The sequence below is a fragment of the Salmo trutta genome, chromosome 14 (assembly GCF_901001165.1).
Source record: "Salmo trutta chromosome 14, fSalTru1.1, whole genome shotgun sequence".
Taxonomy (NCBI): Eukaryota; Metazoa; Chordata; class Actinopteri; order Salmoniformes; family Salmonidae; genus Salmo; species Salmo trutta.
The window spans coordinates 80,762,811-80,783,843 of NC_042970.1; the positions used below are offsets into that span (position 1 = coordinate 80,762,811).

Sequence of the window (21,033 nt, forward strand, 5' to 3'; positions counted from 1 at the left end):
TAGCGAGTATTCAGACCCCTCTAATGACATATTTTTAAAAAATCGACTAGCAACAAATCTAGCGACTTTTTCTGTTATTTGGAGACTGACGTGAAAGCACATATCGTTCTTACTCTTCTCAACGAGCAGCGGGTGCTGCCGTGAGCCCCATCCCAAAGCACTCACAGGCAGCCCAGTCCTCACGCAGCAGTCCCCCCCAGCTGCAGTCAGAGCAGGAGATGTTCACCCCTCCACGTCCAGACTGCAAATGAATCACACATGCGGGAAGCCCGCAGCTGGCTGATATAAATGTAAAATGTTATTTGTCTAAAATAAATCACTGCATTTGACTCACACAGCCTCAGTCACTTACTCACCTTGTCCACTGTGTGTGTGCCTCTCTGTGACATAAGCTAAACATCTAGCTGGCTAGCTCATCATGTCTCAGTCTAAACTGTACACTCAAAAATACAGAAAGGAGTGGGAATCAAACCCTGAATTCAAAGGCTGGTTGAAGCCGTTTATTGGAGATGATACACGGGCATACTGCCTGTATTGTAAGGCTGATTTCTACGTCAAACTTAGCGATGTAAAAAAACACATGACAACTCAAAAACATACTCAAAAGGCAAAGCCTTATAACAGTTCCACCCAAAACAAGCTGCCATTTATGGTTAAAAAAAATTGACTCTGCAAAAAAGGCTGAGGCCACCATCGCTGAACACTGTTCCATGCTGGCATGCGATCACATTGGAGAAGCATGTAGAGCTGCTTTCTCAGACTCCACTGCTGCTACCCACTTCAAAGTGCACAGAAATGATAAATGGTGTTCTAGGACCATACTTTCTGAAAAAGTTGGTCGCAGATGTGGGTGACCAGCGTTTCAGCCTCCTCCTCGTGCAATCTGAGCCAGGGAATCTTCTTTGCTTTCTGTTGCTTTTCTGTTTCAAATCTTTGGCTAACCTCATTGGCTAGTTGCATTTGTTGCACTTTTGGTTGCAGAGACTGATTGGTCAAATTGCAAATTACGCCACCAATGGGATTCTTATCTGTTATTCATGTCCCGCCTCCCCCAAAATCCACGGAGAAATTCTATAGTTAGTTCTGCATCATTCCGAGTACTTGTGAGAAAGATAGTTGGAAAGGTAACGTTAGCTATATTTCATCACGGATTTCGGAACACAATTGTGTATTTAGGTGAATTAAGGTGAGTTTCAGTTGTTGATTTTGTTGTCATCACGGATTTCAACAAACGTTTGGGTATTTAGATGAATTAATGTGAGTTTCAATCGTGGTCGTAAAGGTAAGGTTAGCTATATTTCATGGCAGGTTTCAGAACACAGTTGTGTATTTAGGTGAATTAATGTGAGTTTCAGTCGTCTATTTTCTTGAAAACGAGTCCTGTCGCTAACTAATAATGTGTAATAAAGGGCGATAATAATTGATAGTTAACGTTATATATTTAGATATTCAGCCAATGTAGTTCACGTGCAGTGTTAACTTAGTGTACTACAACGCACACTTGCCAGCTAGCTAACGTTATATGTAGAATGAAATGGACATTTAACGCTGTATGGGGCAGCTAGCAAACATATGTAGAATCAAATTGACATTTAACGCTGTATGGGCTCTACTGTAAGCAGGGTAGCAATGTGGTCCACTGTGTATTGCTGTCAACAAATAACAACGTATGTGTGTGAATAACCTCTCTTAATGAAAGGAAGAATGGATTATGTCTACACCCCTGCTTTCCGGTTGGAGTCCTCTGGTGCCCTCACCCTGAGGGCATCTGAAGAGGCTGCCAGGGTTGCCAGGACCATCCAGGAGGAAGAGTGTACAGGTGTAGTCCGGGTGCTGAAGCCACGACAAGTGAAGGCGAAGGCAAAGGCTTGTGTGGTAGCCAGAGGGGGTGACCCGGATGATAGCTGACTGGTGGACAGTGAGAGGGCCATCCAGTTTGGCAAATACCGTGGTCAAACCTTCAAGTGGCTGCTAAGCCACGATGTCGGCTATGCCGTCATGGTCTTGGCTTCTCACCAGCAAGAGAGGGAGATGGGGGACACAGACATGTCTCCTGAAATGGCCAACAAGGACCAGTTTGACTGGTACTCTTTTCCTTAAATAGTTGTAATTTCTTATAAAATGACATAAACATGAAATCAGTCAGAATCACAATACAATTTATAACATTTTCCCAACCATCCGGACAGGTATACTAACCTGTTTCCTGAGGTCCAGAAGGCAGTGGAGGAACGCAGGGTACGGGATGGGACCTTGCCCCCCCGACCTGACCAGGAGGACTCGTGCCTTGTTGGCTTTGGGAACCACAAGTCCCTTACCTACAAAGACCTTTATGAGGCCAAAGACAAGGAGAGGAAGAGGTATAGTGACCTTACATTGTAATGACCATTGTAAAAATCTCTTTAAGCCTCTTTTTGGCCTGTTTGGGACTTGTTTATTTCCTTTATCTCAATACAGCTACATGGCCTGCTTTAGGAAATACCAAGTAAAGCCGGGGACCTCAATGGGCCACTTCAAGGTCTATGTCCAGCGCAGGGACACAGCAACAGCTGTAGAGCCTCCTAATCCATGTAAATATATATTCTGTAGTCATCTAAGTCAATCAAATAGTAAATCAAACAGTGTAGCAATTGACAATATAACTGTGTCATTATGTTTGTCTGTGTTTCTTAGCTGCCGAGCCATCAGATCAGGAGTTGCTGTCTATCTGCGTGGGTTTTGACCAAGGTACTGTACTCTGTTATGGCACTTTATTGTTTATTTCTGTTGAGAAGAATATACATATGAAATGACCTTTCCCCTAATAACTATCTGTTGTTGTTAGCATTAACAGGATACACTTTAAAGTGGTAAGGTAAGTGGTAAAACTGTTAAAACACCTCCTAGCCGGGCTTAGAAATCATTGTAGAATTTCTCATTTTTGCATCCATTTTGCTTGCCATAGAAAAAGCCTTCCTCATCTTTTTGTGGAATGATATGTTTACTGTAGCTTGTCTTGTCACCATTCCAACCTGTATTTCAGTCTGCATCACTTTGCTTGGCCATATTCTTTGCTTGTAGATGTCTACCCACTATACATCTGTCGTTTGTAGCTTTTAAATGTAGATTGTGTTTAACCTAGATTCCTAACCTCTACCACTGATAACACTGATCAAAACTAAACCAAAGTGCACTTGCTGTCAACAGGCTGTTAACATGTTTTGAAGCTGAAGCTCTTTTCTAATTGAATTATCTCACTAATTTCTCTGAAATATTTTGAGACTAACTCCTGTGCTCCTGTAGCAGTTCCTACTGCTCCCACTGCCACCGCCCCCCCTGCTGTGCTAGCTCCTACTGCCCCTCCTCAGCTCCGGTCAACCTCCCAGGCAACAGCTGGACCAGTACAGCCTGCTGCTGACGCTCAGGTAAACGTCTCATCTGAACTATGACTTGGCTATTTCATTTCACTTTTGGTTGTGTGGGGATGGAAAAGAAATGTATTGATTCTCTGCTCTGTTGCAGGTGCTTCTCCCTGAGGGATGGGAGCAGACCCTCCCAAAGGAGCAGCAAGAGTGGGTCAGTCGGGCCATTTTCGTACGGGACAAGCATCTAAAATGTGTCCTGAAAAGCCAGCTCGAGCTGTGGTACTTCCCTCCTCTGCCTCCTAACATCAGCCATCAGCCTCCAGCTTCTCCCACCGCCTACTTCCTCCGGCCGTTCTGCCTCTGGATGCCCTACCGCCTGTGGGCCTTTGAGTTTGTGTGCATTCAGCCACAGTGCAAGCGTCAAAAGCTCACAGGCTGTGGGGTGTACAAGACGGTCCGGAGGGTGCTTGACATGGATGGCTGGTATTATATGGGGACAGAGTACCTGGAGTGTCGCCTCTGTAAGAAGAAGCTAGCAGGATGGTCACTGGATGTCTTGAACCAGCTGGACGCAAGTCATCGCTCCAAGTTCCCAGCCATCTTGACTTACAGGTTTGTAATTCACACCTCTGAAAATCAAAGCTCTTGTTCACTTTGAGGAAAAACAGAAAAAAAGCATCATAGTGAGAAAAAGAGGCGGTCAGTAGGTTCTTGTCAACACTGAGGTTTTGATGTTTCAAAGCCCCATTGAAATGTTAATTAGCTCTTTGATCTGAATGTCTGACCTTTGATCTCTTATCAGGAACTGCCCAAACAAAGCAAAGTGTTTCAAAGTCACCCTCTCCCCAAGCCCCTCCTTCCCTTATCAAAGTGTTTCTAGAACCCCCATCCACACACTCCTCACCCTCTCCCCAAGCCCCTCCTTCCTTTATCAAAGTGTTTCTAGAACCCCCATCCACACACTCCTCACCCTCTCCCCAAGCCCCTCCTTCCCTTATCAAAGTGTTTCTAGAACCCCCATCCACACACTCCTCACCCTCTCCCCAAGCCCCTCCTTCCCTTATCAAAGTGTTTCTAGAACCCCCATCCACACACTCCTCACCCTCTCCCCAAGCCCCTCCTTCCTTTATCAAAGTGTTTCTAGAACCCCCATCCACACACTCCTCACCCTCTCCCCAAGCCCCTCCTTCCTTTATCAAAGTGTTTCTAGAACCCCCATCCACACACTCCTCACCCTCTCCCCAAGCCCCTCCTTCCCTTATCAAAGTGTTTCTAGAACCCCCATCCACACACTCCTCACCCTCTCCCCAAGCCCCTCCTTCCTTTATCAAAGTGTTTCTAGAACCCCCATCCACACACTCCTCACCCTCTCCCCAAGCCCCTCCTTCCTTTATCAAAGTGTTTCTAGAACCCCCATCCACACACTCCTCACCCTCTCCCCAAGCCCCTCCTTCCTTTATCAAAGTGTTTCTAGAACCCCCATCCACACACTCCTCACCCTCTCCCCAAGCCCCTCCTTCCTTTATCAAAGTGTTTCTAGAACCCCCATCCACACACTCCTCACCCTCTCCCCAAGCCCCTCCTTCCTTTATCAAAGTGTTTCTAGAACCCCCATCCACACACTCCTCACCCTCTCCCCAAGCCCCTCCTTCCTTTATCAAAGTGTTTCTAGAACCCCCATCCACACACTCCTCACCCTCTCCCCAAGCCCCTCCTTCCTTTATCAAAGTGTTTCTAGAACCCCCATCCACACACTCCTCACCCTCTCCCCAAGCCCCTCCTTCCTTTATCAAAGTGTTTCTAGAACCCCCTTCTCCTCCCTCCTCTTTTTTGACCCAATTGTCTCTGTGTATTAGGCTGTCCTGTGACCTGAAGGTGGTCAGGCTGATGAGGGAGAGGACACTGGGGAACAGTGTGACCAGGCTGTACAACCAGCTGAGGGAGCAGCACAGCCTGACCTGGATGAGTCGGACCCTGGACTACCTGTCCGTCAGTGACCACTTTGTGGTCCCAGGTGCCGCACCACTGAGGGTAACACCTCCTCCTCCCTTTTTGGATGTGCCCTCAGCCCAGTGGCTGCTGACTGTCCACGGCTATGATGTTCTGTTCCAGCTAGAGGACTTTAAGGCCAGAGTCACCTCCACCTTTGGGTCCATCCTGAAGATGGATTCAACCAAGAAGGTGATTTAAGATGTTTTGACCAGAAATAATACGAGTTCGTTAGAGACAATCAAATGAATAATAATTTATTATGACTTATTTTATGACTTAAATGTATTGTGAAACTTTGTGTCCACTCACTGACATGACTGTGTGTTTGTCTGTCTTGTCTGTGTTTGTTTGACTCCCCTCAGGTGACCAAGAAACTAGCTGGGAAGGCACACGGGACAGCAGCGTGGGCCACAAACGTGGGCAATGAGTACGGCCAGGTGCTCATTACGGTCCTCACAGACAGCGAATGAGAGGGCCTGCTCGACATGGCAGCTGGCCTCCAGCAGCGCTACGGTAGAGCTGGAGTGGCACCTCCCAAGCTGCTGTATGTCAACCGGGACTGCTGCGCCCTGATGGGAAAGGGGAAGACGGCAGCCATGTTCAGCCAGTGGGATGAACTCATCGTCCGGCTGGATGTGTGGCACTTCATCCGTCGTTTTGCTCGGGGAGTGACCACAGAGAGCCATCCTCTCTATGCTCTCTTTATGCAGAGGCTCTCCTCCTGCATGTTGGTGTGGTGTGCAGATGATGTGGAGCGCCTGCGGGAGGCCAAGCGAGGTGAGCTCAAGGAGAGCCACATCACGGGGCTCAGCGACACACAACTGATGAAGAGGATCAGCCTGAAGGAGATGGCTCGGCACTGTCGTCGCCGCACGCGCGGGGCGGAGGAGACCGAGCGTCTCATCGGGGAGCTCCTGGACACCTTCATGGATGCCACAGACACCATGGGCATCCGGCTCCTGGACCGTGACCGAATGCAGGCCATCTGGCAGACCCAGAGACACCACCTGGTCTGCATTCAGGACCCCCCTGATGTCAGCATCTACACCAACAAGGGCAAGGACGTGACCGAGGGAGGGGTCATCCTGCCTGTGTTGCGCTGCTCACGTGGGTCCACCTCCCTGGAATCTTTCCACCTCCACCGCTTCATTCCTGGTATGTTAAATGTTAAACTGGGTCATGTTGTTACGTCATGTTGTGTTGTGTGTTAACAACTGTGTGCATGTGAAGAGTTCTTATTTCTTGTTGATGTCATTTATAGGAACAAGTGCGTGTGCCGAGCACTTTCAGGCCTACCTCTTTGAAGGGTTGGTTTGGTGGAATGAGGACCGTGCCGAAGCGGGGGGGGGGGGGCAGAAGCAGACCCTGCACTGCTATGATGGTGTAGCCCAGTACGCCATCAATGAGCTGAGCCAGAAGCTCCTGGGCTGCAGTCTTGTGAAGGATCACACAAGGCCTGCAAAGTACACTGGTATGTATTTCTAAATTATACAATTATATATACACACACTAAAACATGTGCAGTCTGTTTATGTACTACTCTCTTTTTTTGTTGTCTCTCTGTTTAAGGGGAACTCATTGGGGTCGAGTACCTCTTCTCCCAGACCCATGGTGACCAGAGGCTGGAGTCCAACCTCGGTAAGGACCCGGATGTCCCAGACGGGACACCTGATGTATTTGAGGGAGGAGAGGGAGAGGAGGAGGACCTGGGAGAGCTTGAGGAGGAGGATGACCCCACCATGTCCTTGCCCGCCCTCGATGACAGTCTCCCACCAGTACCTCCACTCAGGAAGGCCACTCCACCGCCCACTCAACCCAACCCATCCCAGGTACCTGTCGTCACACCCCCTGATGACACTATGGAGGTGGACACTACACTTGCTGCCAGTCAGGACCTGGACGATGACGTAAGTGACTATCCACATCCTAACAGCTCACTCTCAAGTTTCTTTCCATTCGTGACAATTATTCTGACTATTAATCCAACCCTTCCCTATGACTCTTCTATTTCCAGGAGTACATAGGACCTGATGGGGTTAGTGGATACCAGCACGTGGTCCTCCTTGCCAAGAGTCTGGTGAGGCTGCTGGAGGGGCCATGGATCTCTAATAGGCAAATAGAGGAGATCATGGCTCTCTGGGGAAATCTTCCAGAGAGAGACAAGGCGGCAGTCTCCTACCCAGAGAGGTTCCGGGACCGAGTCCTGCAGGGGCACTTTAAAAATTCAAAGACCTCCACCGTGAAGGGGGAAGAGAGTATGAAGCGGTGCGTACTACACATTGTTCTAAACTCACTACACACATAAAGACATGAGTGTATTTCTCATTAACGTGATGTTTCCTTTTGTTAACTTAATCTACCTTCAGCTCCCTGCTTGGCCAAGGCTCTGGACCTGCTCAGTGGCCCAACACCAGCAGGACAGTGGAGGCCATTTTTGTGGAGCTGTGCCACAAGCACCCTGCTGGCAAGACGGTTCTTGGTAACCGGGTCAACAGGTGGGGTGCTATCCTGGGGGACTACAGGAGGATCAGGACCATGGTGCTGGGCAGCCCAAACCTGAAAACCCACACAAGGCTGCAACTTTGAGGTCAACAAGCTGACCTGGACACAGTGGTAAGTTTTTAACACTGGTTGACAGTGTTCCTGATAACAATTAACATATTCCATGTTTTTCACACAGGTACAACAAACGGATATCCTCTATGGAGAGAGTGGCCCTGCACCAGACCCAGGACAGCATGACTGCAGAGAGGGAAGAGTCAGGCTCCTTCCACGCTGCAGTCAGGAGCACTTCACCGCTGACAGGCCCATCAACCAGCAGCACCTACCAGAGGACAGAACGGGGCAGGCTACACAGCGTGGCAGAGCAGCCACTAGTCAGCCACTGCCACCTCTACCGCCACCCAGTCTGCCTACCACCTCCCTCCCTACAACTCCAGTCTCCCAAGAGCTGCCCTCGACCTCCACTCCTCTTCCCCCTCCTCCTGCTGGACCCAAGGTCTCCAGGACCACCAAATGGAGGAGGAAGAAGCTTGAGTCTGGCATTACAGTCAGAGCGCACAAGCCATACGAAGGCTATAAGTGCTCTAAATGTGGCAAGCCTAAAACTTCTGAATTTGGACACAGTATGTATGGTACTGTGAAGATTCTGTGCTGCTACCTCTGGTGGCCAAACTATTGAGGAGTGGCTGGCAATCATGAGGGCCCAGCATGGTGCTAGCCAAGGCCAGTAAACTCTGACTGACTGGTGTGTAAAGTAGTTCTTGTACATATGTTCTTTGTTGTTTTGTTTTTTTATGACATTGATTGTTTGTACCTTTAGCTCATTTAAAATTCTTAACTTGTTAACAAAGTATGTGTGTATTATGCTGTGTTTCACACGCGACATTCCCTGTGAAATAAATAATTTAATACAAGCACTTTTTCTCCCTTGAAATTCATTTAGATTTGTCATACACTCTCTTTAAAGTTCAATAAACACACTGTTTGCAGAGTTGTAGCACATAAAAAACAGGCAAGTTCTACTGAGACATTTGAGATGACCAGCAGATACTATAGGTGACAGCAGGGAGTCAATCACCCCCAGCCTCCCCAGTGATGCCCACTAATCTGATTGGTTGCTGCGCACCTTCACTTGTTGAAGTTTGGGAGAGTGAGTTTGCAAAGAACTATTACTCAAGATGGATACAGTTTTCAATAGGCCAGGCTATAGAAATATTATCGATGCAGTCTACAACTCTACAGACCGTAAACCAAGAAGGTAACTTGTTTTAACATTATATGTAATATATCTGAATATTTGTTATCCACCCTTTTCAGTGTATCTGCTAATTCTAATTCTCACAGCTACATAGGCTGGATAAGGCAGCTCAACACCTTGCCTGGGACAAGAATGCGTGCTTTCCAACAATATATTTTGAAAAAGGATCGGAGGAGGAAGAAAGCACACAAGTCCCAACTGGACTTGATAAGAACAAAAAGGCAGCCGAGTGAAAGAGAGGAGAGAGCCCAGCGGCATGCTGGGAGATACAAGGACCCACCTCCACACCTGAAATGTAGCCGTCCATGGTGTTACGAACCGGTTCAGAGTTCGCAACAAAACGGAGACAACGTGGAGACGAGGAGTATCAAAAATATATATTTTTTAGATACCATAACTAGCCCAACCAAAAACAAGGTGTCTGCATGGAGAGAGTCTCTCCAATGACTGTGGAAGAGGTGTCTTTATCCTGGGACACACCCGAGCCCAGGTGTTTCCCATCTAGCTGACGACCCTTCCAACTCCGCCCACTGGCGTCCTAATAAGGAACAAGAGCGAAGAGAGAAAATACAGCAGACAGAGTTGGAGGGTCGTCACAATGGTGGCCTCCAGTTCTGAACTGGCGGTTCCCCAAAGGTGAGGTCTTTATCCCATACATTTTGTTCATCTTACAAAAAGAAACTATCCAAACAATAAATAATCAATAAAACTTAAGTTAATGAAAAGAAAAACAATCAATTTCCCTTTGTGTAATGTGTTATAATAAGCCACTACCTGTGTTTCCCTCTGTAGACAAGAAACTGAAGCCAGCTCCATCTAGAATCAACAAGGGGGTCAGGAGGAAAGATAAGCGGCACCCACCAACAAGCAAACCCCCTATTGCTAGAGTTGCTGCCACTTCCACCCTCACAAAAGGCCTCTCCTTGACCAGGTACACAGATTTGAGGAGGAGAAATGCACAGGCTGGTCATGGACCTGTGACGAAAAGGAGGTTTCCTGTTGCTTTCCCCTGCAAGGTATGTGGCAAGCCTAAAAGAAAAGAATTTGCCCACAGCCAGTACAGGGGAGAGTACTTCTGTGAGGCAGCAGGAGGAGGAAAAACTGCTGTGGAGTGGTTGGAGGAGAAGAGAGGGCCTGAGCCTCGGGTGCCAAGGACCACAGGAGGCGAAGGAAGGAGTTGGAGGGTCGTCGTAAATAGTTCTGTAATATGTTCTGTAATATAGTTCTGTAATTTCAGTGAGCAAGCCTTTCTAATCCACCTGGCCCGGGTATCCTGGAAGGATATTGACCTCATTCCGTCAGTAGAGGATGCCTGGTTATTTTTTTTAAATGCCTTCCTCACCATCTTAAATAAACATGCGTCATTCACGAAATTTAGAACCAGGAACAGATATAGCCCTTGGTTCTCTCCAGACCTGACTGCCCTTAACCAACACAAAAACATCCTGTGGCGTTCTGCATTAGCATCGAACAGCCCCCGTGATATGCAACTTTTCAGGGAAGTTAGAAACCAATATACACAGGAAGTTAGAAAAGCCAAGGCTAGCTTTTTCAAGCAGAAATTTGCTTCCTGCAACACAAACTCAAAAAAGTTCTGGGACACTGTAAAGTCCATGGAGAATAAGAACACCTCCTCCCAGCTGCCCACTGCACTGAGGATAGGAAACTCTGTCACCTCCGATAAATCCACTATAATTGAGAATTTTAATAAGCATTTTTCTACTGTTGGCCATGCTTTCCACCTGGCTACCCCTACTGCGGTCAACAGCACTGCACCCCCCACAGCTTCTCGCCCAAGCCTTCCCCATTTCTCCTTCTCCCAAATCCAGTCAGCTGATGTTCTGAAAGAGCTGCAAAATCTGGACCCCTACAAATCAGCCGGGCTAGACAATCTGGACCCTTTCTTTCTAAAATGATCTGCCGAAATTGTTGCAACCCCTATTACTAGCCTGTTCAACCTCTCCTTCGTGTCGTCTGAGATTTCAAAAGATTGGAAAACAGCTGCTGTCATCCCCCTCTTCAAAGGAGGGGATACTCTTGACCCAAACTGCTACAGACCTATATCTATCCTACCCTGCCTTTCTAAGGTCTTCGAAAGCCAAGTCAACAAACAGATTACCGACCATTTCGAATCCCACCGCACCTTCTCCGCTATGCAATCTGGTTTCAGAGCTGGTCATGGGTGCACCTCAGCCACGCTCAACGATATCGTAACCGCCATCGATAAGAAACAATACTGTGCTGCCGTATTCATTGACCTAGCCAAGGCTTTCAACTCTGTCAATCACCACATCCTCATCGGCAGACTCAATAGCCTTGGTTTCTCAAATAATTGCCTCGCCTGGTTCACCAACTACTTCTCTGACAGAGTTCAATGTGTCAAATGGTAGTCTCTATGGCGGTGCCACAGGGTTAAATTCTTGGGCCAACTGTTTTCTCTGTATACATCAATGATGTCGCTCTTGCTGCTGGTGAGTCTCTGATCCACCTCTACGCAGACGTCACCATTCTGTATACTTCTGGCCCTTCTTTGGACACTGTGTTAACAACCCTCCAGACGAGCTTCAATGCCATACAACTCTCCTTCCGTGGCCTCCAACTGCTCTTAAATACAAGTAAAACTAAATGCATGCTCTTCAACCGATCGCTGCCTACACCTGCCCGCCCATCCAGCATCACTACTCTGGACGGTTCTGACTTATGTGGACAACTACAAATACCTAGGTGTCTGGTTAGACTGTAAGCTTTCCTTCCAGACTCACATCAAACATCTCCAATCCAAAGTTAAATCTAGAATTGGCTTCCTATTTCTCAACAAAGCATGCTGCCAAACATGCCCTCGTAAAACTGACCATCCTACCGATCCTCGACTTCGGCGATGTCATTTACAAAATAGCCTCCAATAACCTACTCAATAAACTGGATGCAGTCTATCACAGTGCCATCCGTTTTGTAACCAAAGCCCCATATCCTCTTACATCTAGACGTTCCGCTAGTGGTACGTGACATCAATATCCAAAACATTAGATTATGTTAGGGGAGTACCCAGCCAGAAATACATCACAGACATTTTTCAAGCAAGAATATATGTCACAAAAACCAAAACCACAGCTAAATGCAGCAACCTTTGATGATCTTCATCAGATGACACTCCTAGGACATTATGTTATACAATACATGCATGTTTTGTTCAATTAAGTTCATTATTTATATAAAAAAAACAGCTTTTTATATTAGCATGTGCTGTTCAGAACTAGCAAACCCACCGAAAACGTCCGGTGAATTTACTAAATTACTCTTGATAAACGTTTACAAACTACATAACAATTATTTTAAGAATTATAGATACAGAACTCCTTTATGCAATCGCAGTGTCATATTTTAAAATAGCTTTTCGGCAAAAGCACCTTTTGCAATATTCTGAGTAGATAGCTCGCCATCACGGGCTAGCTAATTTGACACCCACCAAGTTTGGCGTTCACTAAACTCAGAATTACTATAAAACAAATTGGATTACCTTTGCTGTTCTTCATCAGAATGCACTCCCAGGACTTCTACTTCAACAACAAATGTTGTTCTGGTTCAAAATAATCCATAGTTATGTGCAAATATCCTCCGTTTTGTTCGTGCGTTCAGGTCCCTATCCGAACGGTGACGCGCGGGTGTGTATCGTGACAAATCATTTCAAAATATTCCATTACCGTACTTAGAAGCATGTCAAACGCTGTTTAAAATCTATTTTTATGCCATTTTTCTCATAAATTAGAGATAATATTCCAACCGGACGATGTTGTTTTCGTTCAAACAGGTGAAGAAAAACATGGAATCCTGTCGTGCGGGCGCATCGCCAGGCTCTGAGCCACTAGGCTGACCATTCGCAAACAGAGCTGCTGAACCTTGCCCAGAGACTGCAGAGATCCCAATCCACTTTCTGGCGCCTTCAGAGAGCCTATGGAAGCCTTAGAAATTGTCACGTTACAGCAGAGATACTGTATTTTCGATAGAGATAACCTAGAAGGACAAGAAATGGTCAGACAGGGCACTTCCTGTATGGAATCTTCTCAGGTTTTGGCCTGCCATATGAGTTCTGTTATACTCACAGACACCATTCAAACAGTTTTAGAGTATTTTCTATCCACATATACTAATTATATGCATATTCTAGTTTCTGGGCCAGAGTAGTAACCAGATTAAATCGGGTACTTTATTTTCACCCGGTCGTGAAAATAGTGCCCCCTATCCATAAGAAGATATACTACCCACCACTGCGACCTGTGCGCTCTCGTTGGATGGCCCTCGCTTCATACTCGTCGCCAAACCCACTGGCTCCAGGTCATCTACAAGACCCTGCTAGGTAAAGTCCCCCCTTATCTCCACTCACTGGTCACCAAAGCAGCACCCACCTGTAGCACGCGCTCCAGCAGGTATATCTCTCTGGTCACCCCCAAAGCCAATTTCTCCTTTGGCCGTCTCTCCTTCCAGTTCTCTGCTGCCAATGACTGGAACAAACTACAAAAATCTCTGAAACTGGAAACACTTATCTCCCTCACTAGCTTTAAGCACCAGCTGTCAGAGCAGCTCACAGATCACTGCACCTGTACATAGCCCATCTATAATTTAGCCCATACAACTACCTCTTCCCCAACTGTATTTATTTCTTTTGCTCCTTTGCACCCCATTATTTCTATTTTGCACTTTCTTCCACTACAAATCTACCATTCCAGTGTTTTACTTGCTATATTGTATTTACTTTGCCACCATGGCCTTTTTTGCCTTTACCTCCCTTATCTCACCTCATTTGCTCACATTGTATATAGACTTATTTTTCTACTGTATTATTGACTGTATGTTTGTTTTACTGCATGTGTAACTCTGTGTTGTTGTATGTGTCGAACTGCTTTGCTTTATCTTGGCCAGGTCGCAATTGTAAATGAGAACTTGTTCTCAACTTGCCTACCTGGTTAAATAAAGCAGAAATAAAATGTAAGAAAAATGTTAAGTTAGTTGTGTCAAACGATGTGTAATATGTTTAATAGTTATGTTTAATATGTAAATAGTTAAATTAAGGATTTGTTTTATCTGTTTTCTTGGTTGATAAATAAAGTAGAGCATGGCTTGAGAGCCTAAAACTAACATGTGTCAAATGGCTCATTAGTTATTCTGTTTTTGAATTTTGGGAAAAGGCCCAGTGTGACTATTTCACATGTTTTCACATGAATATGACGGAATTCATTCAATACCTTGTCATGTTCACATCAAGTACATTTCAGCAATCTTTGGGGGCCCTGTAAAGTCTGTTAAGGTGCTCCCAGGGGCCCCCAGGGGCCAACCTACAAGATGGACTGAGACGGGCATTCTTCTCTGTTCCAAATACCCATATTATTCTATTAGTCCTATCCTCCAATCAGATGCTTCAGTTTGTTCCAAATTGGAGAAAGAGAGCAAAAATCCACCAATGAAGAGCCTAGTTTGTTCCAAAAGTTTTTAAGCCAATCATCTTCCAAACGTCACTTAATCACAAAATCTTTTTCTGTCGGCCATTGATGCTACTCGGTGAGTATCTGAGGTAATTTTTCTTAATTTGCAACTAATTTAACGTCGACGACTATAAATGTGATGAAATATGACAATAACACGTCTAGTCAACCGACTTGTTTGACTACAGGGGCTACCCAAACTGTGTAATTTAATAACTTTCATAGATCGCTAGCTACTGGAGGCGTACAACATTCAAAGTTTATTTGACCACTGACAATCCTGTAAAACCTTAGCTAACATCTATATCAACTCAAAGTTAGAATTCTATACTATTTAATTGTCTTTTCTTTAGTTTTTTGATGGCATGCGTTTGAAGTGTATGTAGTTGAATGCATTGTATGATATGTGGCAACCTGATGGTCATTGGGGCAAACGTGTCTTTCTATGTAAACTGAATTTAACGGCAAATGAAATAATCACCCTAACCATAACCCCCATACCCCCCACTGCTGTCCTCCTCCTAGCAGACCTATCAAGCAAACGTAAGTTCCTTTCTATGTATCTAATACGGTTATGCTGTCACTTGTCACTGCACTCATCAGTCATGATAGGTTTTTTTCTTGCCTCCTAAAATGGAAAATCCAAGGTTCCGTTTCGCGCCCTCACAGGAGTTGGTCCTCAAGGTCACACCCAAGGCAGTAAAAGTATCCGCTGACGGCCCCCCTGCTTTTGGTGCTCAGGGCCCTCTTGTGAGGGCTAAGAAGTGGAAGGAAGTGGAGGCAGAGGCTCGAGCCGGCGTCGTCTCCGAGGGAGGTGACCCCGGTGCAGAGACGGTCATCCTGAGCCCGTGCATGGTTCAGTTCGGCAAGTACCGGGGTCAGACCTTCAAGTGGATGATGGAGAACGACGTGGGCTACATGGTGCACGTGGTAACAGTGCATCAGAAGGAGAGGGAGCGAGAGCGCAGCGTTTCCCAGCATCCCCTGATGAGCCAACAAGGACCCCTTGACTTGCTACTCGTGCGCCTATCTGGCCTTCGCTGAGATGGTCAGGTTCAACCGGACGCACGAGGTAGCTAAAGTCCTCCCAGCCAGGTGAGTTTGTTTAATTCTCCTCATTGTATGTAAGATGTAACTCTTTTGCTCTGACAGTTAATTGGTTCCCGTGCTGATTTCAGGCCAGGAGGGCAAGGCCCTTGTTGGCATCGGGAAGTATAAGTGGGACACGCTGCAGGACCTGTATGAGGCTACGGGTGCGGACAGGATAAAGTAATGGGCGTGCGTCTTTTGTGTTTTCTACGTATGTTCTCAAACGTTCCCTCTGCTGTGTCTCACACAGATATGTCAGGAGCATGAGGACGCAGACACCCCGTTATCCTGGGAGTGCGATGGCCGCCTTGATCGACTACATTCAGCGCAGAGACTAGGAGGGGGTAGCTGCTGTGACCAGGCCCGCCGCAGCCAGCACCACCCCCACCAGCACCACCCGGCCCAAGAGTGCGGCTACGTAAGTGTTACATATCATCTTAAAGGAAAATATAATTCTACTTGTTCCACACAGTTGGAAATGATGACATATTTGCTATGTTTTGTTTTCAAAGGCTTCTTGGTCCTGCGATCTCTGCGTTTCTTTCAAGGCGCTCTCTCGCCCAGGTGAACTGCAGGCGAAGATGAAGAAACTCATTGCTTCTCAGCCTGCAGTTCAAGGTGAGTGTGAAGTTACACATGTAAGATAAATATGAATTTTTTGGATAAGCTGTGTAGCTCTGATAAGAGAATTATCTATTAAAGGTAAATGAATCAATAGACCATGATGAATTATTAGTCATACAGCAGGGTTAATGAATAATCAATGTAGGGATCGATTAGTTTGATTAGTTCTGGAAAGTCCAGGAACCACGGGATAGGGAAAGAAATGTGTGTATGCAATTAGGAGGGACACCAGGAGACAGATGGTCCAGGGAGTGAAAGCTTCAAAGCATTTCTAACCTTGAGGGAAAAGAACAGGCTGAGCTCGGGATAGTGATAAACAGTGTGAGAAGTCTATGGGGGATGCAGGTCACCAACAGTTTGTGTGTAAATGCATGTGCGTAAGAAAGCAAGAACTATATAATGACTGTTTTGTTATCCTGACCTCAGAACGTTCTCTGAAAAAAGCTACAGATACCTTTTGCAGAAAGCTGAGTCCTTGCCTAATTATTTTAACCCATTGTCTTACAAACCTTGGGCATTAGTCAAGGCGAATTTATTATTGATTATTATCATCAAGATATAAATTCCTTTAACAAGCTCACAATCCTTTCTCTCCACGTGATATAGGGGTCTTTCCCTCGACCAGCACTGCCACCAACAGATCTATCGGAAGCAGAGCTGGTCAAAGCAGCTGCTGACATAGACACGTATGTTTTTACGTCACTATTTATTGACATAGGAAATTTGATACGTTTTGATAAGTATTCAGTTAAAGTTTGCTGACATATTAAAGTGTGTTCAATTTTTTCCTATCGTCAGCCCAAGGAAATGTATTGGTAAGAGTCATCTGGGTTTAGAGGAGAGTCACTGCATGTATGAACTATTAAATATCTTACCTTGCCACTGTAGCTGTCATCCTGCGTGTAGCTGTCATCCTGTATGTCGCTGTCATCCTGTATGTCACTTAATCATGACTTTCTCTTTTCCATTTTAATCACTAATTTCATTTCAGTTTTACACTCAAACTTGACCAACACTCATTTAATATTTTTGTTACATCCTATCACTGATTGATATTCATCTGGGCATGTTGGAATGTGCTATTAACTTAATCACTGTCATCTACATTTGTAATATGTCTGTCCATTCATGCTTGCATTTATTTTATTTATTAATTCATTCATTTAACCTATTTATTTCTGTGTCACTGCAAAAGCCGTAGCCCTACAGGTCCCCCCATCGCTCCCTCGGCCTCTGCCCCCAACTGACCAGGCCCCGGTTCCTGCCCCGGTCCCGGTTCCTATAATCCGTCAGCTGGACGCTCGGCATCGTTGCCAGTTTCCAGCAATATTGACATACAAGTAAGTTCACAAGATTTTGTTAGTTAGTAATGAAGTATAATGGATGCATGTCATTCATATGCTTTATCTCTCTCTTTCTCTCTAGGCTGTCCTGTGACCTGCGGGTTGTGAGGATGCTGAGGTCGCGCACTTTGGGGAACAGTGCGTCACAGACCTACAGCAAGCTGTGTGAAAGTCACAGCGAGTCCTGGATGCGGAGTTGTATCCGGTACCTCGGGGAGTGCGAGCAGTTTCTGGCCTTGGGCACTGGGCGGCAGTTCACTGATCCACCGGAGATGCCCCCGGTGCCCTCACCCGTCTGGCTGCTGACAGTCTACAGCCATGACGTGCCGTCGCAGCTGGACAAGGTGAAGGCCAGGGTCACCTCCATCTTTGGGTCCATCTTAAAGATGGACTCTACAAAGAAGGTGAGTTTTCCCTTAAAGATAAGTCATGTCTGATTTCACTTAAAGATAAGTCATGTCTGATTTTGTGTGTATATATATATTAAAATAACGTCTTGACCTTTCTGTCTTTGCGTGTCTGTCTCCAGGTGACTAAAAAGCTTGCGGGTACCGCTGCAGACACGGCTGCCTGGGTTACCAACGTCGGTAACGAGCATGGGCAGGTCCTCGTCAGTGTCCTCACTGCCGGTGAGGGCGAGGGCCTGCTCCCCATGGCGGCTGGTCTCATGGAGCGGTACCGGCTCGCCGGGGTGGCGCCCCCCCAGCTCATATACGTTGACCGAGACTGCTGCTCCAGCTTCGGCGGCTCAAAGACAGCTGCCATGTACAATGAGTGGGACCAGCTGGTGGTTCGGCTGGACATCTGGCACCTGATGCGACGGTTCACGTCAGGTGTCACCACTGAGAGCCACCAGCTCTACGGTCCCTTCATGCGGCAGCTGTCAGTCTGCATCTTAGAGTGGGATGCAGGCGATGTCCGCCGACTGCTGGAGGCCAAGAGGTCTGAGCTGGAGGGGAAGCACGGGATGGTCGGCCTCACCGGGGCGGAGGTTTCGAGGAAGATCAGCAGGATGGAGATGGCGCTTCACTGTCGGCGTCGTACGCGTGGAGCTGTGGCGACCGAAGTCCTTGACCTCCTCGAGACCTTCAACAGTGAGAAGGGGGTCGACACCCTGGGCATCCTGTTGCTGGACTCAATCCGCATCCAGGCAATCTGGAAAGAGCAGAGGCGCCACCTCCACTGCATACAGGACCCACCCGGTGTAAAGCTGTACACCGAGACTGGCAAAATCACCAAGGGCTGCGTGATTTTGCCGGTTTATCGCTGCGCACGGGGCTCCACATCCTTGGAGTCATTCCACCTCCACCTAAACCGGTTCATCCCAGGTAATTGTCATTGTGGAGCTTAAAGTTGAATGTTAACAGCAACAGCTCTCCCACCTTAATCATGTATTGTTCTCTCAGGTACCAGGGCAAATGCCATGCATTTCCAGGCATTCCTGTTGGATGGACTGGTGAGGTGGAATGAGGACTGGCAGAGTGCTGCAGGATGTCAGCGCGGACCCTGACCTTCCGGAAGAGGCAGCCGCCGTCGAGCAGCTCGACGAGGAGGACGAGGGCTTTCAGGAGGATGTTGACCCGACAGTCCACATCCCTCACGTCACTCCTATGATCGCCCCGTCCTCCAGCTCAGCGGCACCTCTGTCAGGGGAACCCGCAGACGCACCCAGGTCTGGGCCATCCAGTCCCACCGCCCCTGAAGACGGAAGCTTTCCTGAGGCCCCTGATCGACATGGTTCTCCTCACCCTGACCACTCCTCTGATTCAGAGGTAATTATAATTTACCTTTTGTGGTGTTGAGAACAAAAATACATGCTATTGCAACCTCTTTGAAATGTGGAATTGAGACCTAAACTCCATTAATACTCACAGTAATCATTCAGTAAACAAACAGGATTATTAATTTTTTTTAATCCTAGTTTCATTTTAAATGAATTCATCAGTGTGATTATCAGTTACACAATGTAAAATAACATCTATTTCCTTTGTAGAAATATCTTATGTGTGACATCGTCCTCATCGATTCTTTCATGTCTCTTTATCTTCAGGGGGAGACTCAAGGCCCTGATGCAATGCCGGGCTACCAGCATGTCCGCAGGCTTGCCAGGGCCTTGGTGGAGGTGAGGAGCCGTCAGGGGCTGTCGGACCGCAGGGTAGACAGTCTGGTGGCGCTCTGGCTGGCGCTGCCAGACTTTGACAAGCAACGTTTGATCTACCCTGCCCGACACCAGGAGAGGATCGTTCAGGGGCGGTTCAAGGCATCGAAGGGGAAGTCGTCCATTATCCTAGGAAAAGACTCTCTCCAACGGTATGTTGTTAGTGTTCATGTCCTCCACCTTACTATTATATTGCCTGCCTTTACATTAAGGTTCATCATTTTCAATGTTCTCTAATTATTTATCTCCTCTGTTTCAGTTGCCTTCTCGGACTGAACTCGGGCCCTGCAAATTGGCCGGGCACCAGCCGTTTGGTGGAGGCAATTTGCAGTCAGCTCTGCCAAATCCATCCCAGCGCCACGCAGTCTGCCGGCGTCAAAAAGAGCAGGTGGGCGCTCATTCTGGCAGACTACGTGGCAATCCGGGAGGCAGTGCTGAACAGCCCGAGGTTGATGGCCCAGACCAACCTTCAGCTCTTTGAGCTGAATCAAAGGACCATCAGTCAGTGGTAAGACATTAACTTATGGAAGACATCCCAGCGCCACGCAGTCTGCCGGCGTCAAAAAGAGCAGGTGGGCGCTCATTCTGGCAGACTACGTGGCAATCCGGGAGGCAGTGCTGAACAGCCCGAGGTTGATGGCCCAGACCAACCTTCAGCTCTTTGAGCTGAATCAAAGGACCATCAGTCAGTGGTAAGACATTAACTTATGGAAGACTTGTTACATAAAGCCATGTGACTAATGACAATCTGAGTGACAGCTTGCGTTTGTTTTCTCTACCTGTTTCAGGTACTCCCGGCGTCAGAAGGAGAGGGAGAGGATGGTGCTACAGCAGAGATTGGGGCTCGCTGTTGCCCCCAGCGTCACCGCCCAGCCCCTCCCTCAAGCCAAGCCCCTCCACTACCAGCGGGAGGGAATCCAGGCACCCTTCCCTTTCCCTACGCCGCCCCCCCCCGGTCCCACGCCAGACCACCCAGCAAGGAGAGCCCGCCCAAGCGCCCATTCAGCCACCCCACCTGGAGCAACAACCCCCCGCACTTCCCGGCCCCTCCCAAGCCCAAGGACAACATACGGGCTTCTCTTCACCTCCTCCAGTGCCAAGGACAACGGCTTGGAGGAGGCAGAGGACACAGAGGAGGTGACAGCCAGGTAGAGAAGGCAACGTGAGCAGTACGTCTGCGCCAAATGCGGGTTGCCAAAGCGGCGGGAGGTTCCGTTTCACGCCCTCACAGGAGTTGGTCCTCAAG

At 47.3% G+C, this 21,033-nt stretch overlaps 3 protein-coding genes across 5 annotated transcripts; all 3 read left to right on the forward strand.

Annotated features, from left to right (window-relative positions):
• Positions 1 to 1,046: 1,046 nt before the first annotated feature.
• Positions 1,047 to 8,755, forward strand: LOC115147586 (uncharacterized). The gene is made up of 12 exons (XM_029689849.1): positions 1,047 to 2,084; positions 2,190 to 2,360; positions 2,458 to 2,570; positions 2,674 to 2,727; positions 3,283 to 3,404; positions 3,502 to 3,551; positions 5,854 to 6,491; positions 6,598 to 6,807; positions 6,906 to 7,243; positions 7,351 to 7,601; positions 7,703 to 7,949; positions 8,017 to 8,755. The coding sequence occupies exons 1-11, from the start codon at positions 1,999 to 2,001 to the stop codon at positions 7,920 to 7,922; spliced, it is 2,253 nt and encodes a 750-aa protein (XP_029545709.1). The 5' UTR covers positions 1,047 to 1,998; the 3' UTR covers positions 7,923 to 7,949; positions 8,017 to 8,755.
• Positions 8,756 to 17,472: 8,717 nt separating this feature from the next.
• LOC115147898 (uncharacterized) lies at positions 17,473 to 18,980 on the forward strand. The gene is made up of 3 exons (XM_029690157.1): positions 17,473 to 17,626; positions 17,712 to 18,033; positions 18,159 to 18,980. The coding sequence occupies exons 2-3, from the start codon at positions 17,740 to 17,742 to the stop codon at positions 18,978 to 18,980; spliced, it is 1,116 nt and encodes a 371-aa protein (XP_029546017.1). The 5' UTR covers positions 17,473 to 17,626; positions 17,712 to 17,739.
• Positions 18,851 to 20,629, forward strand: LOC115147588 (uncharacterized). Of its 3 annotated transcripts, XR_003866409.1 has the most exons (5): positions 18,851 to 18,957; positions 19,036 to 19,401; positions 19,680 to 19,939; positions 20,047 to 20,479; positions 20,576 to 20,612. XR_003866409.1 is itself a non-coding variant. In XM_029689852.1 (3 exons), exons 1-3 carry the CDS (start codon positions 19,096 to 19,098, stop codon positions 20,297 to 20,299), a joined length of 819 nt encoding a protein of 272 aa, XP_029545712.1. In that variant the 5' UTR covers positions 18,851 to 19,095; the 3' UTR covers positions 20,300 to 20,629. The 3 variants fall into 3 exon arrangements, 1 of the variants encoding a protein (XP_029545712.1); XR_003866408.1 differs by having other exon boundaries at positions 18,851 to 19,401; XM_029689852.1 differs by having other exon boundaries at positions 18,851 to 19,401; positions 20,047 to 20,629.
• Positions 20,630 to 21,033: the final 404 nt, after the last annotated feature.